Genomic DNA, 23,321 nt, shown 5'->3' with positions numbered 1-23,321 from the left:
GGAATGGCGACACCTTCTGGAGGGAGCCACGGTTCCCTTCACGGTTTTCACGGACCATCGGAACCTGGAATACATCCAGACCGCCAAGCGTCTGAACCCCAGGCAAGCCCGTTGGTCACTGTTCTTTGGTCGGTTTGACTTCCAGATGACGTATCGCCCCGGGACTAAAAACCAACGGTCAGATGCAGTGTCCCGGGTGCATGAAGAGGAAGTCAAGCCAGAGCTGTCGGATCCACTGGACACCATCATCCCCGAGTCCACTGTCGTCACAACCCTCACCTGGGACGTGGAGAAGACCGTCTGGGAGGCCCTGACTCGACACCCGGACCCCGGAGATGGACCTGAAAACCGGCTGTACGTCCCACCAGAGGCCAGGGCTGTGGCCTTGGACTTCTGTCACGGTTCTAAGCTCTCCTGCCACCCGGGGGTGCGAAGAACCGTGGCAGTGGTCCGGCAGCGCTTCTGGTGGGCGTCGATGGAAACCGACATCCGGGAGTACGTCCAGGCCTGCACCACCTGTGCCAGGGGAAAGGCAGTACATAAGAAGACCCAAGGACTCCTCCAGCCGCTGCCGGTGCCTCGTCGCCCCTGGTCCCACATAGGCCTGGACTTCGACACGGGTCTCCCTGCGTCCCATGGTATGACGACCATCCTGACGATAGTGGACCGGTTCTCCAAGGCAGCCCACTTCGTGGCCCTCCCGAAGCTCCCGACGGCCCAGGAGACTGCAGACGTCCTGGTCCACCATGTCGTGCGTCTGCATGGTATCCCCACGAACATAGTCTCGGATCGTGGTCCCCAGTTCTCCTCGCAAGTCTGGAGGAGTTTCTGTAGGGAACTGGGAGCCACCGTGAGCCTCTTGTCCGGGTACCACCCTCAAACCAATGGACAGGCAGAGCGGGTGAACCAAGACCTGGAGCAGGCCCTGCGGTGTGTCACCTCCGCACACCCGACGGCCTGGAGTCAACATCTGGCCTGGATCAAATACGCCCACAACAGTCAGGTATCCTCAGCGACCGGCCTCTCCCCCTTTGAGGCGTGTTTGGGGTACCAGCCCCCATTGTTCCCAGCCATAGGGGGAGAGGTCGAGGTCCCCTCGGTCCAGGCCCACCTCAGAAGATGCTGTCGGGTGTGGCGCACTGTCCGCTCTGCCCTTCTGAAAGCCCGGATGAGGGCTAAGGACCATGCAGACCGCCAGCGTACCCCGGCCCCTGCATACCAGCCCGGGCAGGAGGTTTGGCTGTCAACTAAGGACATCCCTCTGCAGGTGGACTCCCAAAAACTGAAGGACAGATATATCAGACCTTTTCCAATCACCAAAGTCCTCATGAGGCTGCCAGCTTCACTGCGGATACATCCAGTTTTTCACTTGTCCCGGATTAAACCATGTCACTCCTCCAACCTCTGCACTCCCAGACCAGCGCCGCCTCCTGCCCGGATCATCGATGGAGAGCCTGCGTGGACCGTCCGCAGGCTTCTGGACATTCGTTGACGGGGCCGGGGTTTCCAATATCTGGTGGACTGGGAGGGGTACGGACCCGAGGAACGCTCCTGGGTGAAGCGGAGCTTCATTCTGGACCTGGCCCTCCTGGCCGATTTCTACCAACGACATCCCAACAAGCCTGGTCGGGCGCCAGGAAGCGCCCGTTGAGGGGGGGGGTCCTGTTGTGTGGGCCGCCCGAAGAGGAGGTACTGCTGGCCCAACGCCAGAGGGTGCCCTGCCTGTAGACGGGCTTCAGGCACCAGAGGGCACAGTCACTGCCAGGAGCACCAGGAACTCTGACAGCTGTCATTCATCAACTCATCATGCCACCCATAAAAGCCTGGAGAAGACACCACACCTCTGCCGAGAAATCATCTGAATCGTTCAGGTAGACACTCAGCCATAATATTAAGCTGTGACGTCCTTCACATCTGTATTAGTAGCTAATTTACCTTCTGAGTTTGCAGCTTCTTCACTGTCTGCCGAGTCGAAGGGAGTGGTAAGAGGTGGCGTTCTCCACTCTTCACTCTTATACTTGTGTAGTGGAGTCTGCACGGATAACCAGAGGAAGCAGTGGGATTGGGAGGTGGTGTTTTCTCCCTTTATCAGAAATACTCAGCTGACTGTTTACTGGGTGTGCGCACACACACCCACTCTTGACTGTTTCTGTTTCCTGCCAGCAGTACCCGATCTGACAGCTGGAGACGGTGGCCACCTGGGGACTCAGGACTTGGCGGCTCTGGAGTGTTCCAGATCCGTTGGCGGTGAAAATCGTGTGTGTCCCGACTCTTCTCTGGACGGGCGTCTACTATCCTAGAGCCTGCCCACACAACACCAACTTTATAATTGACCTTAGTATTGCATTGTATCTGTATCCGTTGTGCACATTTCACAACATTAAAAGTGTTACTTATTTCCATTGACCATTCATTTACTGTTGTGGGTCCATGTCATTACACTTTTCACAACAGGCATTTTTTTGAACAGTTCACTTGCCTGGCACAAATGTTTTTGTTATTGCTGTTAACAGCTCTCCCTGCATCCCACAATCAAGTTTTATGTCTCTTTTTTTTCAGGACAACCCATGCTTTCAGAATATATATGTTTTTGTTGTGTTTTATAAGTGTAATAAAGGTTTACAATCAAAAATAGGCAAGGAAAAATAATTTTCCACACACATTTATTCAAAACACACAGGAAACTATAATAAACAACGGTTTTGACACTTTATAAAGGTAATTTGAGGTCTTGTGTGAAAGACTGTACAACAAAAAGGTTCAAACAATAAACACAAATGCACATTTTGAACAATATATACAAAATGGTCAATGTGTTTTGTTGTCCATTGATATGGTAAACAGTACTATATGCTGAGAAAGCAACAAAGTTATCCATATGCTGAGAAAGCAACAAAGTTATCCAGTAACATTCACATGCAAACTAGTGGAGCAATCCTGATAGTTACACACTCTTTGTTTGAGCACGTGAGATTGTCATCAGAGGCTCTCCGTCTTCTCCTGCTTTCACTGATCACTGTGCGTAATGGTGCAGGGCACACTGAGTATGTACTAATATTATGTACTCATTGGAGCACCCAAGGGGCTATTCAAACAGGCCAACTAGTAACATATCACTCCTGAAAATGATCTTTGGTTTTTCACGTGAGGTAAATCTGCCCTGCGATTGGATTTTGGAAACCCATGTGACAGTGAACCAATTCCAATTGGACACTCACATTGCGCACGTCATCACACAGCTTGTATGAGGAGTACAAAGATGGCGATGGCTGGCTCAAAGGTCAGCGGAGTTAACTTTTCAGAAAAAAAAGTAAGCTTCTATCTCATATCATTCAAAAATTATTTATAATTTAGTAAAGCCTGGTCTTGGCCGTCGTATACGACGGCCACAGAGGGTTATGCATATGGGAGAGATGGCTCTCTTGTAAAGTATGAGGTTTTTTCTCTTTCCTCCCACTGTTTTAACCCCTTTGGCTGTAGTTGTCATAATACATATGAATATTACAGTGCTGCAGATGACTGGTGATGATATGTAGAAGCAAACAGAGTGCATGTGTATTGTAAAGTTGCTTATGTAAGACTATTGCACTATTTGTACAGTGCTGGACAGCGCTGGACTTTAGAGCAAATCTGTCTTTGTTGGTTTAAAGGAGGGTACACTAGTGGTGTTGTAGACTAGTGGAGACTCTAATAAAGTATGACTTGGTAGCTGTCCAGCCCACATTGCTGAAAAAAATTTAAAAATTTGCATTCAAACAAACTGGAGAGACTAAAGCAGACAGCCATTGAGCATGTATGTTCTGTGCATGGTAAACTCTCCATGCCAGTCAGTGGTGCTAGTCTGTGTACATCATTCAGAAAGGGAAATCAGAAGTCATGGAGATCTAAATTCAAATCAAACCTCTTTTCTTCTTAAAAAAAAAAAAAAAAACTTCTGTCTCAAAGTGATTTAGTGGACAAGGGGCATAAAATAACAACTGCATCAGGTGGAAACTACAACTCCAATTCCATCAAAGTTGGGATGTTGTGTAAAATGTAAATAAAAACAGAATACAATGATTTATAAATCATCTTCAACCTATACTCAACAAAAATATAAACGCAACACTTTTGGTTTTGCTCCCATTTTGTATGAGATGAACTCAAAGATCTAAAACTTTTTCCACATACACAATATCACCATTTCCCTCAAATATTGTTCACAAACCAGTCGAAATCTGTGATAGTGAGCACTTCTCCTTTGCTGAGATAATCCATCCCACCTCACAGGTGTGCCATACCAAGATGCTGATTAGACACCATGATTAGTGCACAGGTGTGCCTTAGATTGCCCACAATAAAAGGCCACTCTGAAAGGTGCAGTTTTGTTTTACTGGGGGGGGGATACCAGTCAGTATCTGGTGGGACCACCATTTGCCTCATGCAGTGCAACACATCTCCTTCGCATCATCCGTGAAGAGAACACCTCTCCAACGTGCCAAACGCCAGCAAATGTGAGCATTTGCCCACTCAAGTCGGTTACGACGACGAACTGGAGTCAGGTCGAGACCCCGATGAGGACGACGAGCATGCAGATGAGCTTCCCTGAGATGGTTTCTGACAGTTTGGGCAGAAATTCTTTGGTTATGCAAACCAATTGTTTCAGCAGCTGTCCGAGTGGCTGGTCTCAGACAATCTTGGAGGTGAACATGCTGGATGTGGAGGTCCTGGGCTGGTGTGGTTACACATGGTCTGCAGTTGTGAGGCTGGTTGGATGTACTGCCAAATTCTCTGAAACGCCTTTGGAGACGGCTTATGGTAGAGAAATGAACATTCAATACACGAGCAACAGCTCTGGTTGACATTCCTGCTGTCAGCATGCCAATTGCACGCTCCCTCAAATCTTGCGACATCTGTGGCATTGTGCTGTGTGATAAAACTGCACCTTTCAGAGTGGCCTTTTATTGTGGGCAGTCTAAGGCACACCTGTGCACTAATCATGGTGTCTAATCAGCATCTTGATATGGCACACCTGTGAGGTGGGATGGATTATCTCAGCAAAGGAGAAGTGCTCACTATCACAGATTTAAACTGGTTTGTGAACAATATTTGAGGGAAATGGTGATATTGTGTATGTGGAAAAAGTTTTAGATCTTTGAGTTCATCTCATACAAAATGGGAGCAAAACCAAAAGTGTTGCGTTTATATTACCACAAAGACAAGATATTTAATGTTCAAACTGATAAACTTTATTGTTTTTGTGCACATATTTGCTCATTTTGAAATGGATGCCTGCAAGACATTCCAAAAAAGCTGTGACAGTGGTATGTTTACCACAGTGTTACATCACCTTTCCTTCTAACAACACTCAATAAGTGTTTGGGAACTGAGGACACTAATTGTTGAAGCTTTGTAGGTGGAATTCTTTCCCATTCTTGCTTGATGTACGACTTCAGTTGTTCAACAGTCCAGGGTCTCCGTTGTCGTATTTTGTGCTTCATAATCAAGGTTGGGTAGGACTACTTTGAAAGAATACATGTGGATTACATGTATGTATGTACGTACATTTGGATTACTTGTATCTAATTAATCTAATCTAATATAATATAATCTAATTACTTTTGAATTACATTTGTATGTACATACATTTGGATTACTTGTATCTAATTAATCTAATCTAATCTAATCTAATTACTTTTGAATTACATTTCAAAGTAATCCTACCCAACCTTGTTCATAATGTGCCACACATTTTCAATAGGCGACAGGTCTGGACTGCAGGCAGGCCAGTCTAGTACCTGCACTCTTTTACTACGAAGCCACGCTGTTGTAACACGTGCAGAATGTGGCTTGGCATTGTCTTGCTGAAATCAGCAGGGACGTCCCTGAAAAAGACATTGTTTGGATGGCAGCATGTGTTGCTCCAAAACCTGGATGTACCTTTCAGCATTAATGGTGCCATCACAGATGTGTAAGTGGCCCATGCCATGGGCACTAACACCCCCCCCATATCATCACAGATGCTGGCTTTTGACCTTCGAGCTGGTAACAATCCAGATGGTCTTGTTCCTCTTTTGTCCGGAGGACACGACGTCCATGATTTCCAAAAACAATTTGAATTGTAGACTCATCAAACCACAGCACACTTTAATTTCAATTCAATTTCAATTTATTTTCCTTTATATAGCACCAAATCACAATAGAGTTGCCTCAATGCGCTTCACACAGGTAAGGTCTAACATTACCAACCCCCAGAGCAACAATGGTAAGGAAAAACTCCCTCTGAGGAAGAAACCTCAAGCAGACCAGACTCAAAGGGGTGACCCTCTGCTTGGGCCATGCTACAAACATAAATTACAGAAATAATTCACAGAACAATTCACGTACGAATATACAAGAATTGCTGTTGGTGCACAGGACAGGAGGGTCGCCAACACAAACACAACTCCCATCTCTGGATGGAGCTGCACCTTAAACAGAGAAAAAACAGAATCAGGCATCAGAAAGACAAAAAATACTGTATAATTAGCCAGCATTAATCAACAAGAAAAACAGAAGAAATACTAAGGTGATCGCTGGCCGCTAGCCCTAAGCTTCACTAAAAGACCCAGAATTTAGGTGAAGTTGAGGCCACAGCCCGCTCCAATTACTAATAACATGAATTAAAAGAGTAAAAAGAGTAAAACAAAACTGTACCAGTATGCTAGCCATATGAAAGGGAAAATAAGTGCGTCTTAAGTCTGGACTTGAAAGTCTCCACAGAATCTGATTGTTTTATTGACGCAGGGAGATCATTCCACAGAACAGGGGCACGATAAGAGAAAGCTCTGTGACCCGCAGACTTCTTATTCGCCCTAGGGACACAAAGTAGTCCTGCACCCTGAGAACGTAAAGCCCGGGCCGGTACGTAAGGTTTAATTAGGTCAGCTAGGTAGGGAGGTGCCAATCCATGAATAATTTTATAGGTTAGTAGCAGAACCTTAAAATCTGATCTCACTGGGACAGGAAGCCAGTGAAGAGACGCCAAAATGGGTGTAATGTGGTCGACCTTTCTGCTTCGTGTCAAAAGTCTGGCTGCAGCATTTTGAACCAGTTGGAGAGCCCTAATGCTGCGGTAAACCAGAAGTTTGTACTTGGCCCCACAAATCTTAGAAACATGGTGTCTAACCAGATCCTTACTCTGGATGGCATTACCCTGACCTCTAGTAATACTGTGAGAAATCTTGGAGTCATTTTTGATCAGGATATGTCATTCAAAGCGCATATTAAACAAATATGTAGGACTGCTTTTTTGCATTTACGCAATATCTCTAAAATCAGAAAGGTCTTGTCTCAGAGTGATGCTGAAAAACTAATTCATGCATTTATTTCCTCTAGGCTGGACTATTGTAATTCATTATTATCAGGTTGTCCTAAAAGTTCCCTAAAAAGCCTTCAGTTAATTCAAAATGCTGCAGCTAGAGTACTGACGGGGACTAGAAGGAGAGAGCATATCTCACCCATATTGGCCTCTCTTCATTGGCTTCCTGTTAATTCTAGAATAGAATTTAAAATTCTTCTTCTTACTTATAAGGTTTTGAATAATCAGGTCCCATCTTATCTTAGGGACCTCGTAGTACCATATCACCCCAATAGAGCGCTTCACTCTCAGACCGCAGGCTTACTTGTAGTTCCTAGGGTTTGTAAGAGTAGAATGGGAGGCAGAGCCTTCAGCTTTCAGGCTCCTCTCCTGTGGAACCAGCTCCCAATTCAGATCAGGGAGACAGACACCCTCTCTACTTTTAAGATTAGGCTTAAAACTTTCCTTTTTGCTAAAGCTTATAGTTAGGGCTGGATCAGGTGACCCTGAACCATCCCTTAGTTATGCTGCTATAGACGTAGACTGCTGGGGGGTTCCCATGATGCACTGTTTCTTTCTCTTTTTGCTCTATATGCACCACTCTGCATTTAATCATTAGTGATCGATCTCTGCTCCCCTCCACAGCATGTCTTTTTCCTGGTTCTCTCCCTCAGCCCCAACCAGTCCCAGCAGAAGACTGCCCCTCCCTGAGCCTGGTTCTGCTGGAGGTTTCTTCCTGTTAAAAGGGAGTTTTTCCTTCCCACTGTAGCCAAGTGCTTGCTCACAGGGGGTCATTTTGACCGTTGGGGTTTTACATAATTATTGTATGGCCTTGCCTTACAATATAAAGCGCCTTGGGGCAACTGTTTGTTGTGATTTGGCGCTATATAAAAAAATTGATTGAATTGAATTGAATTGAATAAGTGTTGCCACCGTGTCGAACAAGAACTTTGAGTTATGCTTGTTTTTGTTGATCAAATCAGAGTAATAGGGCCGCATTGTAGCCAATAATGCATGCTTATAGTCTAGTCACAGAAAAAAAAAATCTTTCTAGTCTGGTAGTGCATTTGCTTGTGCATTTGCGTTCTTTTTGTGCCATAGTTTCCCCATTACTATAATTACTGTTTAAAAATGTGACATAAAATTCTTTGTAAATTAAAAAGAAAAAAACGCTAAAATAGCTACGTTGTATGCGTTTTGTTTGTGTACGATAATTTCTCCCAAAATACGATAATTTTGAGGTTTTGGTACGATAGTTTCATATTTCATATCTGGCAACACTGCTCCGGTGCAGAAAAACAAGAAGGGCGGGGGCTTGCGAACAATGCTGTGCGCCACACTTAAAATAAACTGCACACCCACACAAACACGCACGCACACCTTCACAAATGACACTAACACCCTGCCTTTTCCTCAAAAATTACTACATTTATGTTTGCTGTCTGTACTTTTCTGTCACTTTTGCGCTCTTTTTCATACTTTTCCCTCGTTTCAAAAGTCACCGAACGCGCTTTACCGTAATATATGCAACATATAGCATACTGTTGGAAAGCACGGGTTCTTGGCTTGCTGTCAGTGTTGAAATTTTTGAGTGAGGGCTTACATGAGAACTTACGGTAATGAGAATCAGCGGCGCACTAGTGTGAAACTTCCGTGTTTTTCCTCTGCGTTATGACATCACAGGCTTACGTTTACCGTAATACACCCTATATATCATTGTAAAGCCCTTTTTTTTGTTGGCACATTAGGTTGCCAGATACCTACAACTGCATTATTGATGAAGAGAATAGATTATACATCTTGGTTGCAAAAACTTTTTTTTTTTGTTAGCTCCACAAGTATTTTTTTTGTTGTCTTGTTCTCTCAGGTGTAGGCCTATAGAATAGATTCGTGATTTTGGGTTTGTTATTTAAGCTATTTCTTTGTCTGCCTACACACTTAATAATGTAAATAAAGTGTTAAATTATTCAGCATTATGTCGTCATATGTTATGTATTATGCTGTACTTGTGCGTCTAATGGTATGAGTGGGTTAGGGGGTGATGGTGGTGGTGGGCAGGGGGGTGGTATTATCCCTACCAAAGCTGAGACCAAACCTACGCCCTTGGGTGTATTCAATTGAATATAGGTTGAAGAGGATTTGCAAATCATTGTATTCTGTTTTTATTTATATTTTACACAAAGTCCCAACTTCACTGGAATTGGGGTTGTAGCAACAACATGCTTGGCTTTCCACTTGATGCATCACTCAGGCATGTAGGAAGTATGATTAGCTGCAGAGTTAAACTCCTATAAATCCATTGGTTAATCATAGCTAAAAACATACAATACATTTCTATACTCTGTCATCCATGTGAACATGCTTCATTTACAAGCAGCTCATGAACTCACATCTGGGAACATCTTGAAGACCTCGGTGGTAATGGGAAGGATGCCACTGGTGTCCACTTCGTACCTCAGCTTGGTCCCTGCTGGGGTGTTCCTCTTGGTCGTGAATAGAAAGGAAGGAGCATTACAGCAGCGAGACAGAGACATCCTTTTGGACGACACCAAAAAGGGAGAGTTGAAATAGCATATGACAAAATATATGTGCAATAACAAGACATAAAACAAAAAACAAAAAAAAACAAAAACCCTGTATGGAACATGGACCGGAAAATACTCACTTAAAGTTACTGGTCTCCTCTTTGTTCTGCTCCCACCTACACAGTTGCAAGTTTCGCCACCTCTCAAACAACTCTGAGGTTTTCACCCTTCACACAGAAATGTGCAACATGAGTTTGTGAACATCTGGGTGTGTCTTTCTGATTAAAGTCATCATTCTACAAGGCCACTGAAATGAAGACAATCCATAAAACTGACAGTAAAAAGACAAAGATGCAGTTTGATCGAACAGCAATGGAGCAACAACTGAAATCATCTCGTTATTAAGACAGGGCGTCTGTAAATAGCTGCCCTTGAAGTGGAAATTCCTTTGAGATGACTAAGAGAAATGATTTGCTCTGGGAGGCAGGCTGGCACAAAGTTACTTTAACTCTGCTGGCAGAATCTCTCCCTCAAAGCTCAAAAATATTCATCTCGTGCCAACAGTACAGCCTAACAACCCGAAAAACACGCACAAGAAGTTCACAAAACAGTGTTCACTACTGTATTAAGGAATGTGGAACACATTGGTCATTGCCTTCAAGCACATCTGACGCTTTGATGAGCGTAATGACTCATCTGCTGTCAGACTCCGATGTGACAATATGCGGTTTTTAATGCAATAGAGGCACGCTGAGTTAAGTTAAGCAGGACTTGACAAACAGAACAGATACTCACTGGCCACTTCATTAGGTACACATTTTCAGTAGACTGTCCATCCATCCAGCCACTTTCTATACCTGCTTACTCCAATTAAGGGTCATGGGGGGCTGGAGCCTATCCCAGCAGGCAAAGGGCGAGAGGCAGGGTACACCCTGGACACACAGTCAACAGACTGTCCAATAAAGCTAATGAGCCAGTTGTAGGATAGAAATTCAGTACATGTAGGCACGTAGACATGATCAAGTGGATGTGTTGAATTTCAAACTAAGCATCAAAATGGGAACGTTAGGTGATTTCACTGATTTGAAAGCGGTATGTGTTTGTCGGTCTATACATTGTGGCTCTGCGGCAGACTGGTATTCCTGCCCACAATGCGCCCCTTTTCTCACCCAGCTCCCCCCCCCAAGCCTTAACTGGCATAAGCAAGTATAGAAAATGGATGAATGAATGAAAGTGGCATGGGTGTTGGTGTCAGAAAGGGTTGGTTTGAGTATTTCACAACCTGCTGATTCAATGGAATTTTCACATCTTTAGGGTCTACAGAGATTGGTCAGAAGAAGGGTCCAGGAAGCGGCGGTTCTCTAAGAAAAAAATTCTAAGATTATGGACGACTGACCAGACTGGTTTGCACTAATAGAAAGGCACTAGAAGGTCAAATAACCAATCATTAATTGTAAACTTTGCAGAGTAAAATAGACTCTACCAGGACTACATTTGGTCCCACTTCAAATCCAGTTAAACTCTACTTTAGTGTTAAATCAGCTCTATCATTATTGAAGAACATGATGATTGACCATGAATTAAATGCTGCGTTTACACGTAGGCAAGACGTGTTACGAATGTCATATTTGCGTCATTCTTGGCACATTCCTGACATTCTTAACGTGACATAACACATCTGAATAGGTTTCTTAATAGTGCATGTTGGTGCATGATATTCGTGATTTTTGTGGAGCATGTTTTTGGCTGTCAAAAAATCTTCCACGAATGTCACGCACCACCCTAATTTCGCCTCATCATGGAGGCAACTGAGCATGTTGATCCATCTTGATTAGTGGTGATCCTTAATAGAGCGTGACAGCGTTCTTCTCTGACGTGCAAACATTTAAACCCTACTGCCCGCTAAACGTTTCGTTCCAATGCACATGAGTGCGCTCCTGCAGGTGTTCCACCTGCTGCTGTACCTGATGTTTGGGAAAACGAGCAAGACAAGAGCCGCATGAAGCCACACATCTGGCTCTCTCAGTCTCCTCCTCCTTTCTGCACCACTCCATGGCACAGAGCCCAACTAAGCATGCAGTCACAAAGTTCTTCTGTTGTGGATTTTAAGGAGCAAATTGCAGCGATCTAAATTGTTCAGCAGCTGATTGATGAATATGGGGATGTGTGTGGAGACAATTCACCTCATTCACCACGTGACAGAACTTCACAACAACGCGGAACATTATTCTTGACCGTGCGTAATGGTTCCTGATAATTCTCCAGCAACATGTGCCATTAATCGTAACACATGGTAACAGGTTGCAGAAGTTCCTGAAGACCTGACATGTCTGCCCCGAATCATCACATTTGTGATCAGCAGCCAAGAATGTATACTTCGTGGCATTCGTGACTTGCCGTCGTTATGTGTAAACGCAGCTTAACAACCAACATTTTCAGAAAAAAAAACTATTTGCTCAATCACTTTTTAACAAACAATCTATGGGGCAATAAAATGTAACACTCACATTGTCAGGACTTTGACATCCATAATTTCCTGTCTGAGCTCCCTACACACAGTGGAGTTGTAGTCATAGGAGCCCTCGTATGTTTCCAGATACCTAAAGAGATTCATACGGTCAGATTCATGCTAAACCTCTGCAGACACAGGACACATGACATAATTACTGACAAGCTATCAAAATCTAATTTAATATAACACAGTGTGTAGAGAAGACATGATAAAGACAACATTTTATTGCACAATGTCTGTGATTTTAATTAAGAAATCCTGAACTATGTATCAGTGTAACACTGTGGGATGACAAATGACAGAAGTGATGCAGCTCGTGTTGGAGTCACAAACAGGATAGTAACACACAGGACACTTGCACTAGATTCTATTAGATCTTTGTCTGAACCAATGATATTTCCAAAATTAAGCATGCAATATAAGGACAGCTTATCTCATATGTGAATCTATTTTATGTTTTCATATGTTTGCTTCAGAAGAGACACTGAAAAAACAATGTGAAAATGAAAAGGGCTGACAAATGTGCTAAAATGCTTCTGCTCATGTGGATCTCAGTACTTTGTGTGCTCGTATAATTACATGTTAATATTCACACTGCTATTGCAAAGAAGAAACGGGTCAACTGTCCAAGTTGTAAGGACATAATTGCACTTATCAACTGACATCTTGAGTTTTGGATATCTAGCATGCATACTCAGACACAGGCAATCAAAATTGATGTTTTTATCATATTTTATTTGAATGCTACACAATCAGAGCCAAATAATTTGATGATATAATTTTAAGTCATTTGAGGAAAATAAGTACTGCAGTGAAATGGCAACATTAACACAAAGAATCAAGTGTTTGCATTATGGTGATTTGACAATAAGTTTGTGTCAAAAAAGTTGAAAAGATTATTGCTTGTTGTAAACTTTCAAATATGGTGTCCATAAATTACAATTTTATCAGTGAACTGTTGCCTCAGCTCCCGTTTTTGCACACAATCAGAATATACTCTTTGTATTTTATGTATCTGAATATCTTTGTGTTCAGAGGTGGGTTGGGATTGATTTGGATGGAGGCTGAAAGAGGGAAAAAAAGAGAATTGTTTTCATGCTGAGCACATCTTGTGAATGCCAAAACTCTTACAAACTGAGATGAATTTAGAAATGAACACCAAAGTTAAAATTTCCTGAGATATACTTCAAGATGACATATGACAGATGTCAGTATCCAAAAGTGTATAGATTTTTTATGGCTTTATTTTTGTGGTACTTTTTTGGGAAACCCTGTATCCATTTTTATAAACCAACATTATCTGAACTTACGTGTTTCAAGCAGGGTTGGATTACTTTGAAATGTAATCCAAAAGTAATCAGATTACAAGTAATCCAAATGTATTTACATACATACATGTAATCCACATGAATTCTTTCAAAGTAATCCTACACAACCTTGCGTGTTTGTATGAGAGACCAGTTAATTTTTTTTTTAACATGTATGACTTTGTTGAATTGTATGAAACCATGGGAATTTAATACTAAAATTGTAAGAGTCACAATTAGTTTTGGAAAATGAACATTAGATTTGAGGATAGAGTGAAGTAGTGTTTTAGATGGGTGATATTACAAAATATTACCAGTGGCTCTGGAAATAAAATAGGTGAGGTTTCAAATAAATAAAATATTCACAAAAAAAATGACTACAATGAGGACATGCATTCAAAGGAACATGATGTTCATATGAAATTGTACAAATAATAATTAAAAAAAAAGAAACTGGCTGTCTACATCCATGTGATGATGCAGTGTATTTCTGATCTTTTACTCGCAGGAGCAACATATAGTCCTGGTCCGGATTATTAGCACCCCTGATTTATAAACACAGAAGTTAAATTATATTCAGAAATAAATGCAAATGAACCAGTTTTTTATAACAAGAATATTTAAACAATTTTCTTAAAGATTAATAAACTTCTTCTTATTCTTATATTCAATAAAACTCACCCTGTTGTTGAAATACAAAGTGATAGCATTTATTGATTTTGAGTTATCGTCTACACAAGCTGGTGGGGATGACTCACTCACTCACTCATTCAGTCACTCACTCATTGTCTCCTCATCTACATATTTGCTGTCTATGTTTGGGTGAATGCTTGGACTACAACAACTGCTCTCTCTTGCAGTAAAGAATTATCCTTAACAGGATTCATTCCCAGTTACTTGCTGTTCAGCAACTGAAGCTTCTAATTTTACACACAAGAAGTCAACCACTGACTGCATACTCACTCTGTAAGTACTCATTCAATGCAACTGTGAACATGGGCAGTGCTTTTGTAGCCTATGTTGGTTTTTACAAAGAATTTGATTTGACTGACTAGCTGGCTTCTGGACCAATCTGAAAATTCATACGATCCCCAACAAGTTGTTGGATATCACACCCAGCCTATACACAAGTAGTGCAAGTGTTGTGCAGAGGAGAGGCAGAGTCGCCGACGTCTTCTCAGGGAATTCTTATATTTGTCAGGGATGCGTATGGTCTGGCTCCACTCCATTCAATGCTTGTGTGGGCTGGGTGTAAGGTAGGTTTGTGGGGACAAGTGACTTAGGTGTTTTTGCTAGCAAGGAAAGGTTTACTGACCCCGACTTGGCAGACAACACTGTGATCATTATGAAATCAATGGATACCTTGAATGCAGCACTTGAAAAGCTGAGTGAGGAATCTGAGTTCCTGGGCTAGTATTGTCCTGAACCAAGATTAAAATTCAGGCTTTCAATACCTTCCTGGACTTGGCCATCATAAGTGCATCTGTATGCAGAGACACTGACTTATCAGGGCAGTGATGTTCATGCCCCTGGGTCTTAGGCCTCTGAGATCAAGGGATACCTGGGAAGAGCTTGTGCTGTCATGAGATCCCTCAACACAGGTGTCTAGCAATGCAAACACCTTTGCAAGAGTACAGTGGTCCAAGTCTTTAGGGTCCTGGTGCTTTCTGTATGGCAGTGAGACTTGGACATCAAGTAGTGACCTGGTGTCTATGGTACTAGGTCTCTTCTAAGGCCCTTAAGTACCACTGGAATGAGTTTTGCCAAATAACATTTAGGGAGGCTCATATGAAGTATACCATTTGCATTGTGGGGGAGTATCACCTAAAACATTTTAGCCACATGGCCCGTTTCTCTGGGCATAATCCAGCATGCAGGTACATCAGTGTTTAGTATCCCAGTAACTGGAAAAACCCAAAAGGTCACCAACATTTCACCTAACTGCAGAAGACAATTCATTTAATACTTTCTAGGGATGGGGATGAACCAGGTGTCTGCCTGGGTGTTTGCCTTCTAGGACCAAAGGTGATTCCATGATGAGGTTGTTGCCAAGACAAGTGGCACCAACACATGCTCCCAGACCTGAGACTCAATCTGTCTATCCACAAATGGTTCATTTTGCATGTATTTCTTAATTTGCTTTAAATTCTGCCCTTAAAATTTAAGGACACCAATAATAGTGACTAGGATTATAAATATTCATGCATATTTTCCCTATGAGATGACACCTTTGCAACTGTTATCTGCTTGGTTTAGAAAGAAGAGCAGTCAGCTTGGTGAGATGAATTCCAATAGCATATTAGGTCAATTTTATAATATTTAGTGTAATGAGGGTTTGAAGGTTTGAGAAAATTCCTGTTTTCTGGTAACAAGGAAAGCAAAAGGAGGGTTATCCAGGTCTCAGAGACAATGCAGATGTGAGAAGGGGGAGATAGGGAGATCAAAGAGAACTGTCCACACTATGAACATGGTATACACACAGACCTGTGCACAACACATGAGACAGGTTTAGGAGGACAAGGAATTTGGAGATGGGTGCTGGATGGGATACAGTGATGCAAGAAGAAGCCAGGACATCAACAGGAGACTGTGATTCAACCAGCTTTTGAAGGGGAATAGAGGGTCAGGGATCTGAGCTCAAGGTGGACGAGATCAGACAACATGCAACGGCAAAACCTGAAGTGCAACCACAACTGAAAAAAATGAGTTTATACTGTTAACATTAATGAAAAACACAGAAAAAAAACAAATACAAAGTGGCATTCTTGGGTTTCTGTTAAAAAACAAATACTAAAAATGCCTTCAAACTGGCCTACCTTTGAGTGCGTATTTTTTTCTTCTTAATATCAGCTAGGCAGGGTGTGACTATTATGGAGATCTGTGAATCTGGCTGAAAATTCTGACGGAAACATCTGTCAACATGCAGACAGGTTAAATTAGAGTTAAATGCCTGATGTAGTCATCATCACCCCTGCCAACTTTCTAAGTGTTGACCTGCAGATTTCAAAACAAGGACAAAGGTTCTAAGTGTGTTGCCTCTTATGTTCTCTGACTGTCTGTGTGCAGCATCTGAGGAGGTAGATGAATGTACATCAGTGGCCCAGTCCACACATGCACGGCTGGGTCTTCCTCACTATAATGAATTTTAAAGTTATGTTCTCTTTCATTCTAACGCTCTCTCTCACGCAAACACACACACATGCGCTCGCGCTCTTTCTTGTTTTCCTCAAAGGTGTTGTGCGGTCAGTCATGCTGGTAAAGTACCTTTTCCTTCCATTTCTGGCAGGCTTCAGTGATCCATCTTCCGAGAAATTAATGGGACCGGTCCAATTTCCTGTTTCGTCTCCTTTGAGTCGGCTAAACTGTTGCGCACTAATAAGAAAATCAGTCAGTTTATTTGGGATTTATTACCCTTATTGTTCAAACGTCACACACACAAAAACAAACACACAAAAGAGGGGACCAGCATTTGGTTCTAAAAAAAAAAAAATCAAATATGACATCAAACATGACATTTAGTTCATAACACCACAATTAGAAAGGTTAAATTTTGCAGTGCTGGAAAACTGGCCCAGTCATCAGTGCAATCAAGACTTTTATACTCTTCAATATACATAATGTTAGAATAATAAACTCACATTTGGAAGAACAAGAATTGGTGCTAGTGTTGCTGTGAATTAGCGTCTAACCAGTTTGGTAATTGTAAATGCCATGTTGTTCAAAATATGAGATGCGTATTTCTCTTGGAAGTGCATTAAAAAAAAAAAAATTGGGTCATCTCATATTTATGGTCTAGACTTTTACATGTCATATACATGCAAATCAGTAATACCCATGTAATAAGTGTGCCTCCCAGGACTGAAGCGACCCACTTCTCTAACTAGTTTAGAGTGCTGTATGATCCTGAAAAAACAGCACCTCAAAAGTGCAGTAAGTTAACCAGAAGCACAGGAGAAGTTATGATGCAAATTTTAAGCTCATGGTGATACACAGAGCAGTCATCAAACAGCTCTCAAGCAACCAAGAAATACAGTGTGAGAATGTAATGTTAGAAGATTGCCAGACCAAAATGACCATTTAAAAAATGCTAACACAAGCTTACTGTGGTCTCAAAAGAAGCCCTAAAATGTGTTTTGAGCAGAGGTGGCATTAAGTCACAGTCAAGTCAATCTCAAGTCATCAAACTGCAAGCACCAAGTCAGCTGTCAACATATGACAGTCATGTTGAGTTGCAGTTTACTCCCACCTCTGGTTGCTAATAACATTATCCACATTATCAACATATCCATCATCCAAAAATATGCATTTAATTTGGGGGGGGGGTCTTATAATGAGGGTCATTTTATATTCGCAACACTGCAGTAAAATAAAAGTATGAGTAAAACTTCCTTTTCTACCACATATATTACTACTTTAATGACATATGATGTAGCATATTTGACAAAGGAGCTCACTTCATTTAGATGGTTGGCATAAAATCAAACTATGACTGCAGAGATGTGTCATATTGGTGTGTTCAGAACTTATTTATAGTCATCTATAAAAAGCTCTGCTTTGGCTATTTTCAAAGTGAGAGCAAAGCCACACTTCCATTTTTTCCTCAATCTCTAAGTTAACATTTAAAAATCTGCTTGACATATTAAACTGCGGGGGCTTAAGTTGCTAAAACGCCGTTCACCTTACATACAACAAAACATAAGTAGGCGGATAGCCTCTTCTATTTTCAGGTGATTGCATTATGCAAGTATTCTTGCATGAATCATTTCTGTGAGTGCACTGTGGGTGTTGTGAGACCGAATCTAAAGTGCATTATGGGATGGAGCTTTCATCACCAGGGACTCTTGTCAGTATGGCTCTGCAGGCACATTTGGCCTCAATGAGAGCCACTTCACCATTTCAACAACGCTCTGCAGCCGTACCGCAGAACGGAACACGAGAAATGAGGCCCTGATTTTGTGCTTCAGATTCACACAAGTGCCTAAAACAGGGCAGCAGTGTGTTACACAAACAGTAAAACTACTTGAAGAAGCTGTCATTTTGCCACTTACAAAACCATCTAATGGAAAAAAAAACCTTTCTGTATAGAAATCATAAACTAGGCATTTTCAACATTGGGAGTACCATCAGTCCCATGTGATTGTCTGTGAGTCACAGATCAGTGCAGTTTCTAAAACTGAAATTTTGCAAGTCCATTCATCTGCTTAGTTATCATCCAAATCTATATAAATGCTTTTTTTTTCTTGCAACACATTAGTGTTGCAAGAAAAAAAAAAGTATTTTTATAGATGAATGATGCTGGTGAGCATCACTCATGATATAAACTGGTGAGTAAACTAAATGCATTGACAAAGATGTTATTCATTGTAAGGATTAAGAGGTTTGTAACATGTGCAAACAGTTGCCTAATTATTTGTCACTTAATTCAGTGAAAATTGAAGTTCTTGGGCCCCAGACAACTTCACTGCCATAGTGACTGAGAATCTTGGCTCTCTGTCAACAGTTACAAATCTGTTACATTTAATCAGGCTCTCAGCTTTGACAACCACGTTTGTTGTCTTATACGAATTCGTTTTTCCATTCATGAAACAGTGCCCACTTCAGTCACACTATATCTCAGTCTGAATTGGAAATGATCATTCATGCACTTATTGCATCACATTTGGCTTATTAAAATTCATTGTTGTTTTGCTACAGCAAATCTTATCTGGATTCTTTAGGGAGCTTTCTAGGAGGTCGTCTATGTATTTCTTTGTCTTTGCAGTGGTTTCCCATAAAGTTTAGACTTCATTTTAAAATTTTGGTGATCACTTTCAGAGCTTTGTACGAGGTCTGTTAGAAAAGTATCCGACCTTTTTATTTTTTTCAAAACTATATGGATTTGAATCATGTGCACTTGCATCAGCCAAGCTTGAACCTTCGTGCGCATGCGTGAGTCGTCTGACTACCAGAGAAATTGCAGAAGAGGTGGACATCAGCACTTTTGCGGCACATTCCACTGTTACAGGAGATTTTGTAATGAAAGACATGCAGAGGAATTTGTGCATTGGGATGGAGCCGCAATGGCGCACAACAAATACGGACATGCTTTTTGTTGTGCGCCATGACGTTCCGGATCAACACAGCATTCACTTTGGAAATGATCTGGTCGTTTCAGCCTGTCGATGGCCGCTCGGAGCGCGGCGTGCCCTCCAGCGCTGTGGGCCGTCTTTAATCCGGTTGTAATGCTCCTTAATCTGTGTGATGTCCAGAGTATCCTCACCGAAAGCCGTCTGAATCTTCTGAATGGTTTCCACCTGGCTGTCTCTCACAGTTTCTGGAAAAATTTGATTCAGCGCTGCTCCAATCATTCAGCCATTTCCCTGACAATGAAAATCAGACGACAGGGGTGGACCAGTGCTCACTCAAAGCCTGCCCACAGGCGGATGACGCAACCGACAGGCGTGAAAAAACTCACGCATGCGCACGAAGGTTCAAGCTTGGCTGATCCAAGCGCACATGATTCAAATCCATATAGTTTTTGAAAAAAATAAAAAGGTCGGATACATTTCTAACAGACCTCGTATGGTCAACTGCTTCTCTATATCATTATAAGTGGACTGCATTTATATAGCGTTTTTCCGTATGCATCAGACGCTCAAAGCGCTTCACACATCCATCAATACCTCACATTCACCCCGATGTCAGGCTGCTGCCATGCAAGGCGCCCACTACACACTGGGAGCAACTAGGGGATTAAGGACTTTGCCCAAGGGCCCTTAAGTGATTTCCCGGTCAGGCTGGGATTTGAACTGAGGATCCTCTGGTCTCAAGCACAACTCTTAACCACTAGACCATCACCTCCCCTATCATTGAACTTCTGCATCTATACATAGCAGGTAATCTGAGGTTCCTCGGTCTGGACCAGCCTTTCTCAAAGATTGGTCTGTGGACAACTGGTGGTCTGTGAGCGACCCCTGGTGATCCTTGAGTATATTGATAAAATATCACATTTTGAATTTATATTATACTCTTACTTAAAAATTAATTCAACGGGTAATAGATAGTAATATACTGTTGGTAAGCAAAGCTATTGTTTTGGAATATTTAGGGAGTTAAGTAGTCTTATTTATTTTTGTTTAGTGGTACTTGTTCTAAAAAAAAGTTTGAGAATACACTGGTCTACGCTAAAAACCAAATAAATAAAAATGCATACCTAAGCCTACTGTGAAACAGTTACTTATGGGCCTAAAACTCAAAACATCTGTTCAAAAGTTGTGAAAACTCTGAAAGATAAAAGAGTCACGACTACGAGTACATCAAACCCAAACCATCAACTGAAGTGAAATAAAAGGAAATACAGAGGGAAAGGCCAAAAAAAAAAAAAAAAAAAAAAAAATCAAGCTTCTCAAGTTGCACCCTGTCTCTTCTTTTGCTGTCTCTCTCAGTGTTTGCTGCACCTGCTGCAGTGCTGCACCTGCATGTCCTATTTGCGCACTAAAATAAATATTTATAGCACTGCCTGCAAAATTACAGACCTGAATAGTCAATACAGTGAGTAATGATGGTGTTAGTAACAACTGTTTCCTTCCATGCATAATAACCCGAATGCGCCAGATTGTCATGAAACATTTTTTTATTTTGCTATTGTTAATCTTACCCTTCTCCTACCTCTAACCATAACCATAGCATTAGTGTCTACCAGTGGTGGGCACAGTTCAGCTAATCCAATAACAGATAATTATCAAAGCTAATGTTTTTGTTAGCGGATTAGCTTTTCAGATAAGTTTTAAAACCATCATCAGACCAATTATCTTCCGATAAATTTAGTTCCGATAACTTTTAGTCTGATATCTCTTTTTTTGCTGGTAAAGTGAGCAAAGTTTAACGGTCAAAAACGTTTGTAAACCCTAAAATCAAACACTTTAGTCCGTCTGTTGTGTATTTGTGGCACTGGCTGCATGTCGCTTGCTGACGATGTCATCATTGGCTTGCCTCTACTGGTGGTTGGCTCTCACTGCGGTATTGTATCACTTCCTGTTCCGGAGCACAGCGGTGTTTTTCTGTATCTGTTAGCTGTTTAATCTGCACAATTAGATTGATCTAGTTATCTAGATTACGATTTGTTTCCCAGTGTAATCTTTATGTGCCTTAACTAAAGCACTCCTTCTGCTGAATCACCTCTAAATTATTTACACATTATTCACTTGGCGTATTTTTAGGAATCCGCTAGCTTAGCATAGCTACTAGCTCTTAGCCGATTTAGCATGGCGGCTTCTCCTGTCTCTCCCGCACTTTTCTGCTCTGGGTGTGAAATGTTTAGTTATTCCTCGGCCTCCTTTAGCAGTAACGGTACTTGTAATAAGTGTAGCTTATTCGTAGCTTTGGAGGCCAGGCTGGGCGAATTGGAGACTCGGCTCCGCACCGTGGAAAATTCTACAGCTAGCCAGGCCCCTGTAGTCGGTGCGGACCAAGGTAGCTTAGCCGCCGTTAGTTACCCCCTGGCAGATCCCGAGCAGCCGGGAAAGCAGGCTGACTGGGTGACTGTGAGGAGGAAGCGTAGTTCTAAACAGAAGCCCTGTGTACACCGTCAACCCGTTCACATCTCTAACCGTTTTTCCCCACTCGATGACACACCCGCCGAGGATCAAACTCTGGTTATTGGCGACTCTGTTTTGCGAAATGTGAAGTTAGCGACACCAGCAACCATAGTCAATTGTCTTCTGGGGGCCAGAGCAGGCAACATTGAAGGAAATTTGAAACTGCTGGCTAAGGCTAAGCGTAAATTTGGTAAGATTGTAATTCACGTCGGCAGTAATGACACCCGGTTACGCCAATCGGAGGTCACTAAAATTAACATTAAATCTGTGTGTAACTTTGCAAAAACAATGTCGGACTCTGTAGTTTTCTCTGGGCCCCTCCCCAATCAGACCGGGAGTGACATGTTTAGCCGCATGTTCTCCTTGAATTGCTGGCTGTCTGAGTGGTGTCCAAAAAATGAGGTGGGTTTCATAGATAATTGGCAAAGCTTCTGGGGAAAACCTGGTCTTGTTAGGAGAGACTGCATCCATCCCACTTTGGATGGAGCAGCTCTCATTTCTAGAAATCTGGCCAATTTTCTTAAATCCTCCAAACCGTGACTATCCAGGGTTGGGACCAGGAAGCAGAGTTGTAGTCTTACACACCTCTCTGCAGCTTCTCTCCCCCTGCCATCCCCTCATTACCCCATCCCCGTAGAGACGGTGCCTGCTCCCAGACTACCAATAACCAGCAAAAATCTATTTAAGCATAAAAATTCAAAAAGAAAAAATAATATAGCACCTTCAACTGCACCACAGACTAAAACAGTTAAATGTGGTCTATTAAACATTAGGTCTCTCTCTTCTAAGTCCCTGTTGGTAAATTATATAATAATTGATCAACATATTGATTTATTCTGCCTTACAGAAACCTGGTTACAGCAGGATGAATATGTTAGTTTAAATGAGTCAACACCCCCGAGTCACACTAACTGTCAGAATGCTCGTAGCACGGGCCGGGGCGGAGGATTAGCAGCAATCTTCCATTCCAGCTTATTAATTAATCAAAAACCCAGACAGAGCTTTAATTCATTGAAAGCTTGACTCTTAGTCTTGTCCATCCAAATTGGAAGTCCCAAAAACCAGTTTTATTTGTTATTATCT

General features: G+C 42.1%; 1 protein-coding gene across 2 annotated transcripts in view; it reads right to left on the bottom strand.

The window, feature by feature from the left end:
• The window catches only part of st8sia5 (ST8 alpha-N-acetyl-neuraminide alpha-2,8-sialyltransferase 5), a 44,660-nt gene that overhangs the window by 8,820 nt on the left and 12,519 nt on the right, over positions 1–23,321 (bottom strand). Inside the window, exons 2-6 of one of the 2 annotated variants that reach the window (XM_034192207.1) lie at positions 16,927–17,034; positions 16,479–16,574; positions 12,351–12,443; positions 9,984–10,070; positions 9,709–9,853 (exon numbers count right to left, since the gene is read on the bottom strand). In XM_034192207.1, coding sequence (XP_034048098.1) covers positions 9,709–9,853; positions 9,984–10,070; positions 12,351–12,443; positions 16,479–16,574; positions 16,927–17,034 — 529 coding nt within the window. The remainder of the gene's footprint in view (positions 1–9,708; positions 9,854–9,983; positions 10,071–12,350; positions 12,444–16,478; positions 16,575–16,926; positions 17,035–23,321) is intronic. The other variant, XM_034192208.1, reaches the window with a different exon arrangement.

Source organism: Thalassophryne amazonica, chromosome 17 (assembly GCF_902500255.1).
Source record: "Thalassophryne amazonica chromosome 17, fThaAma1.1, whole genome shotgun sequence".
NCBI lineage: Eukaryota > Metazoa > Chordata > Actinopteri > Batrachoidiformes > Batrachoididae > Thalassophryne > Thalassophryne amazonica.
The sequence above is the reverse complement of the archived record's forward strand: the minus strand, read 5'-3'. Positions and strand labels throughout refer to the sequence as shown.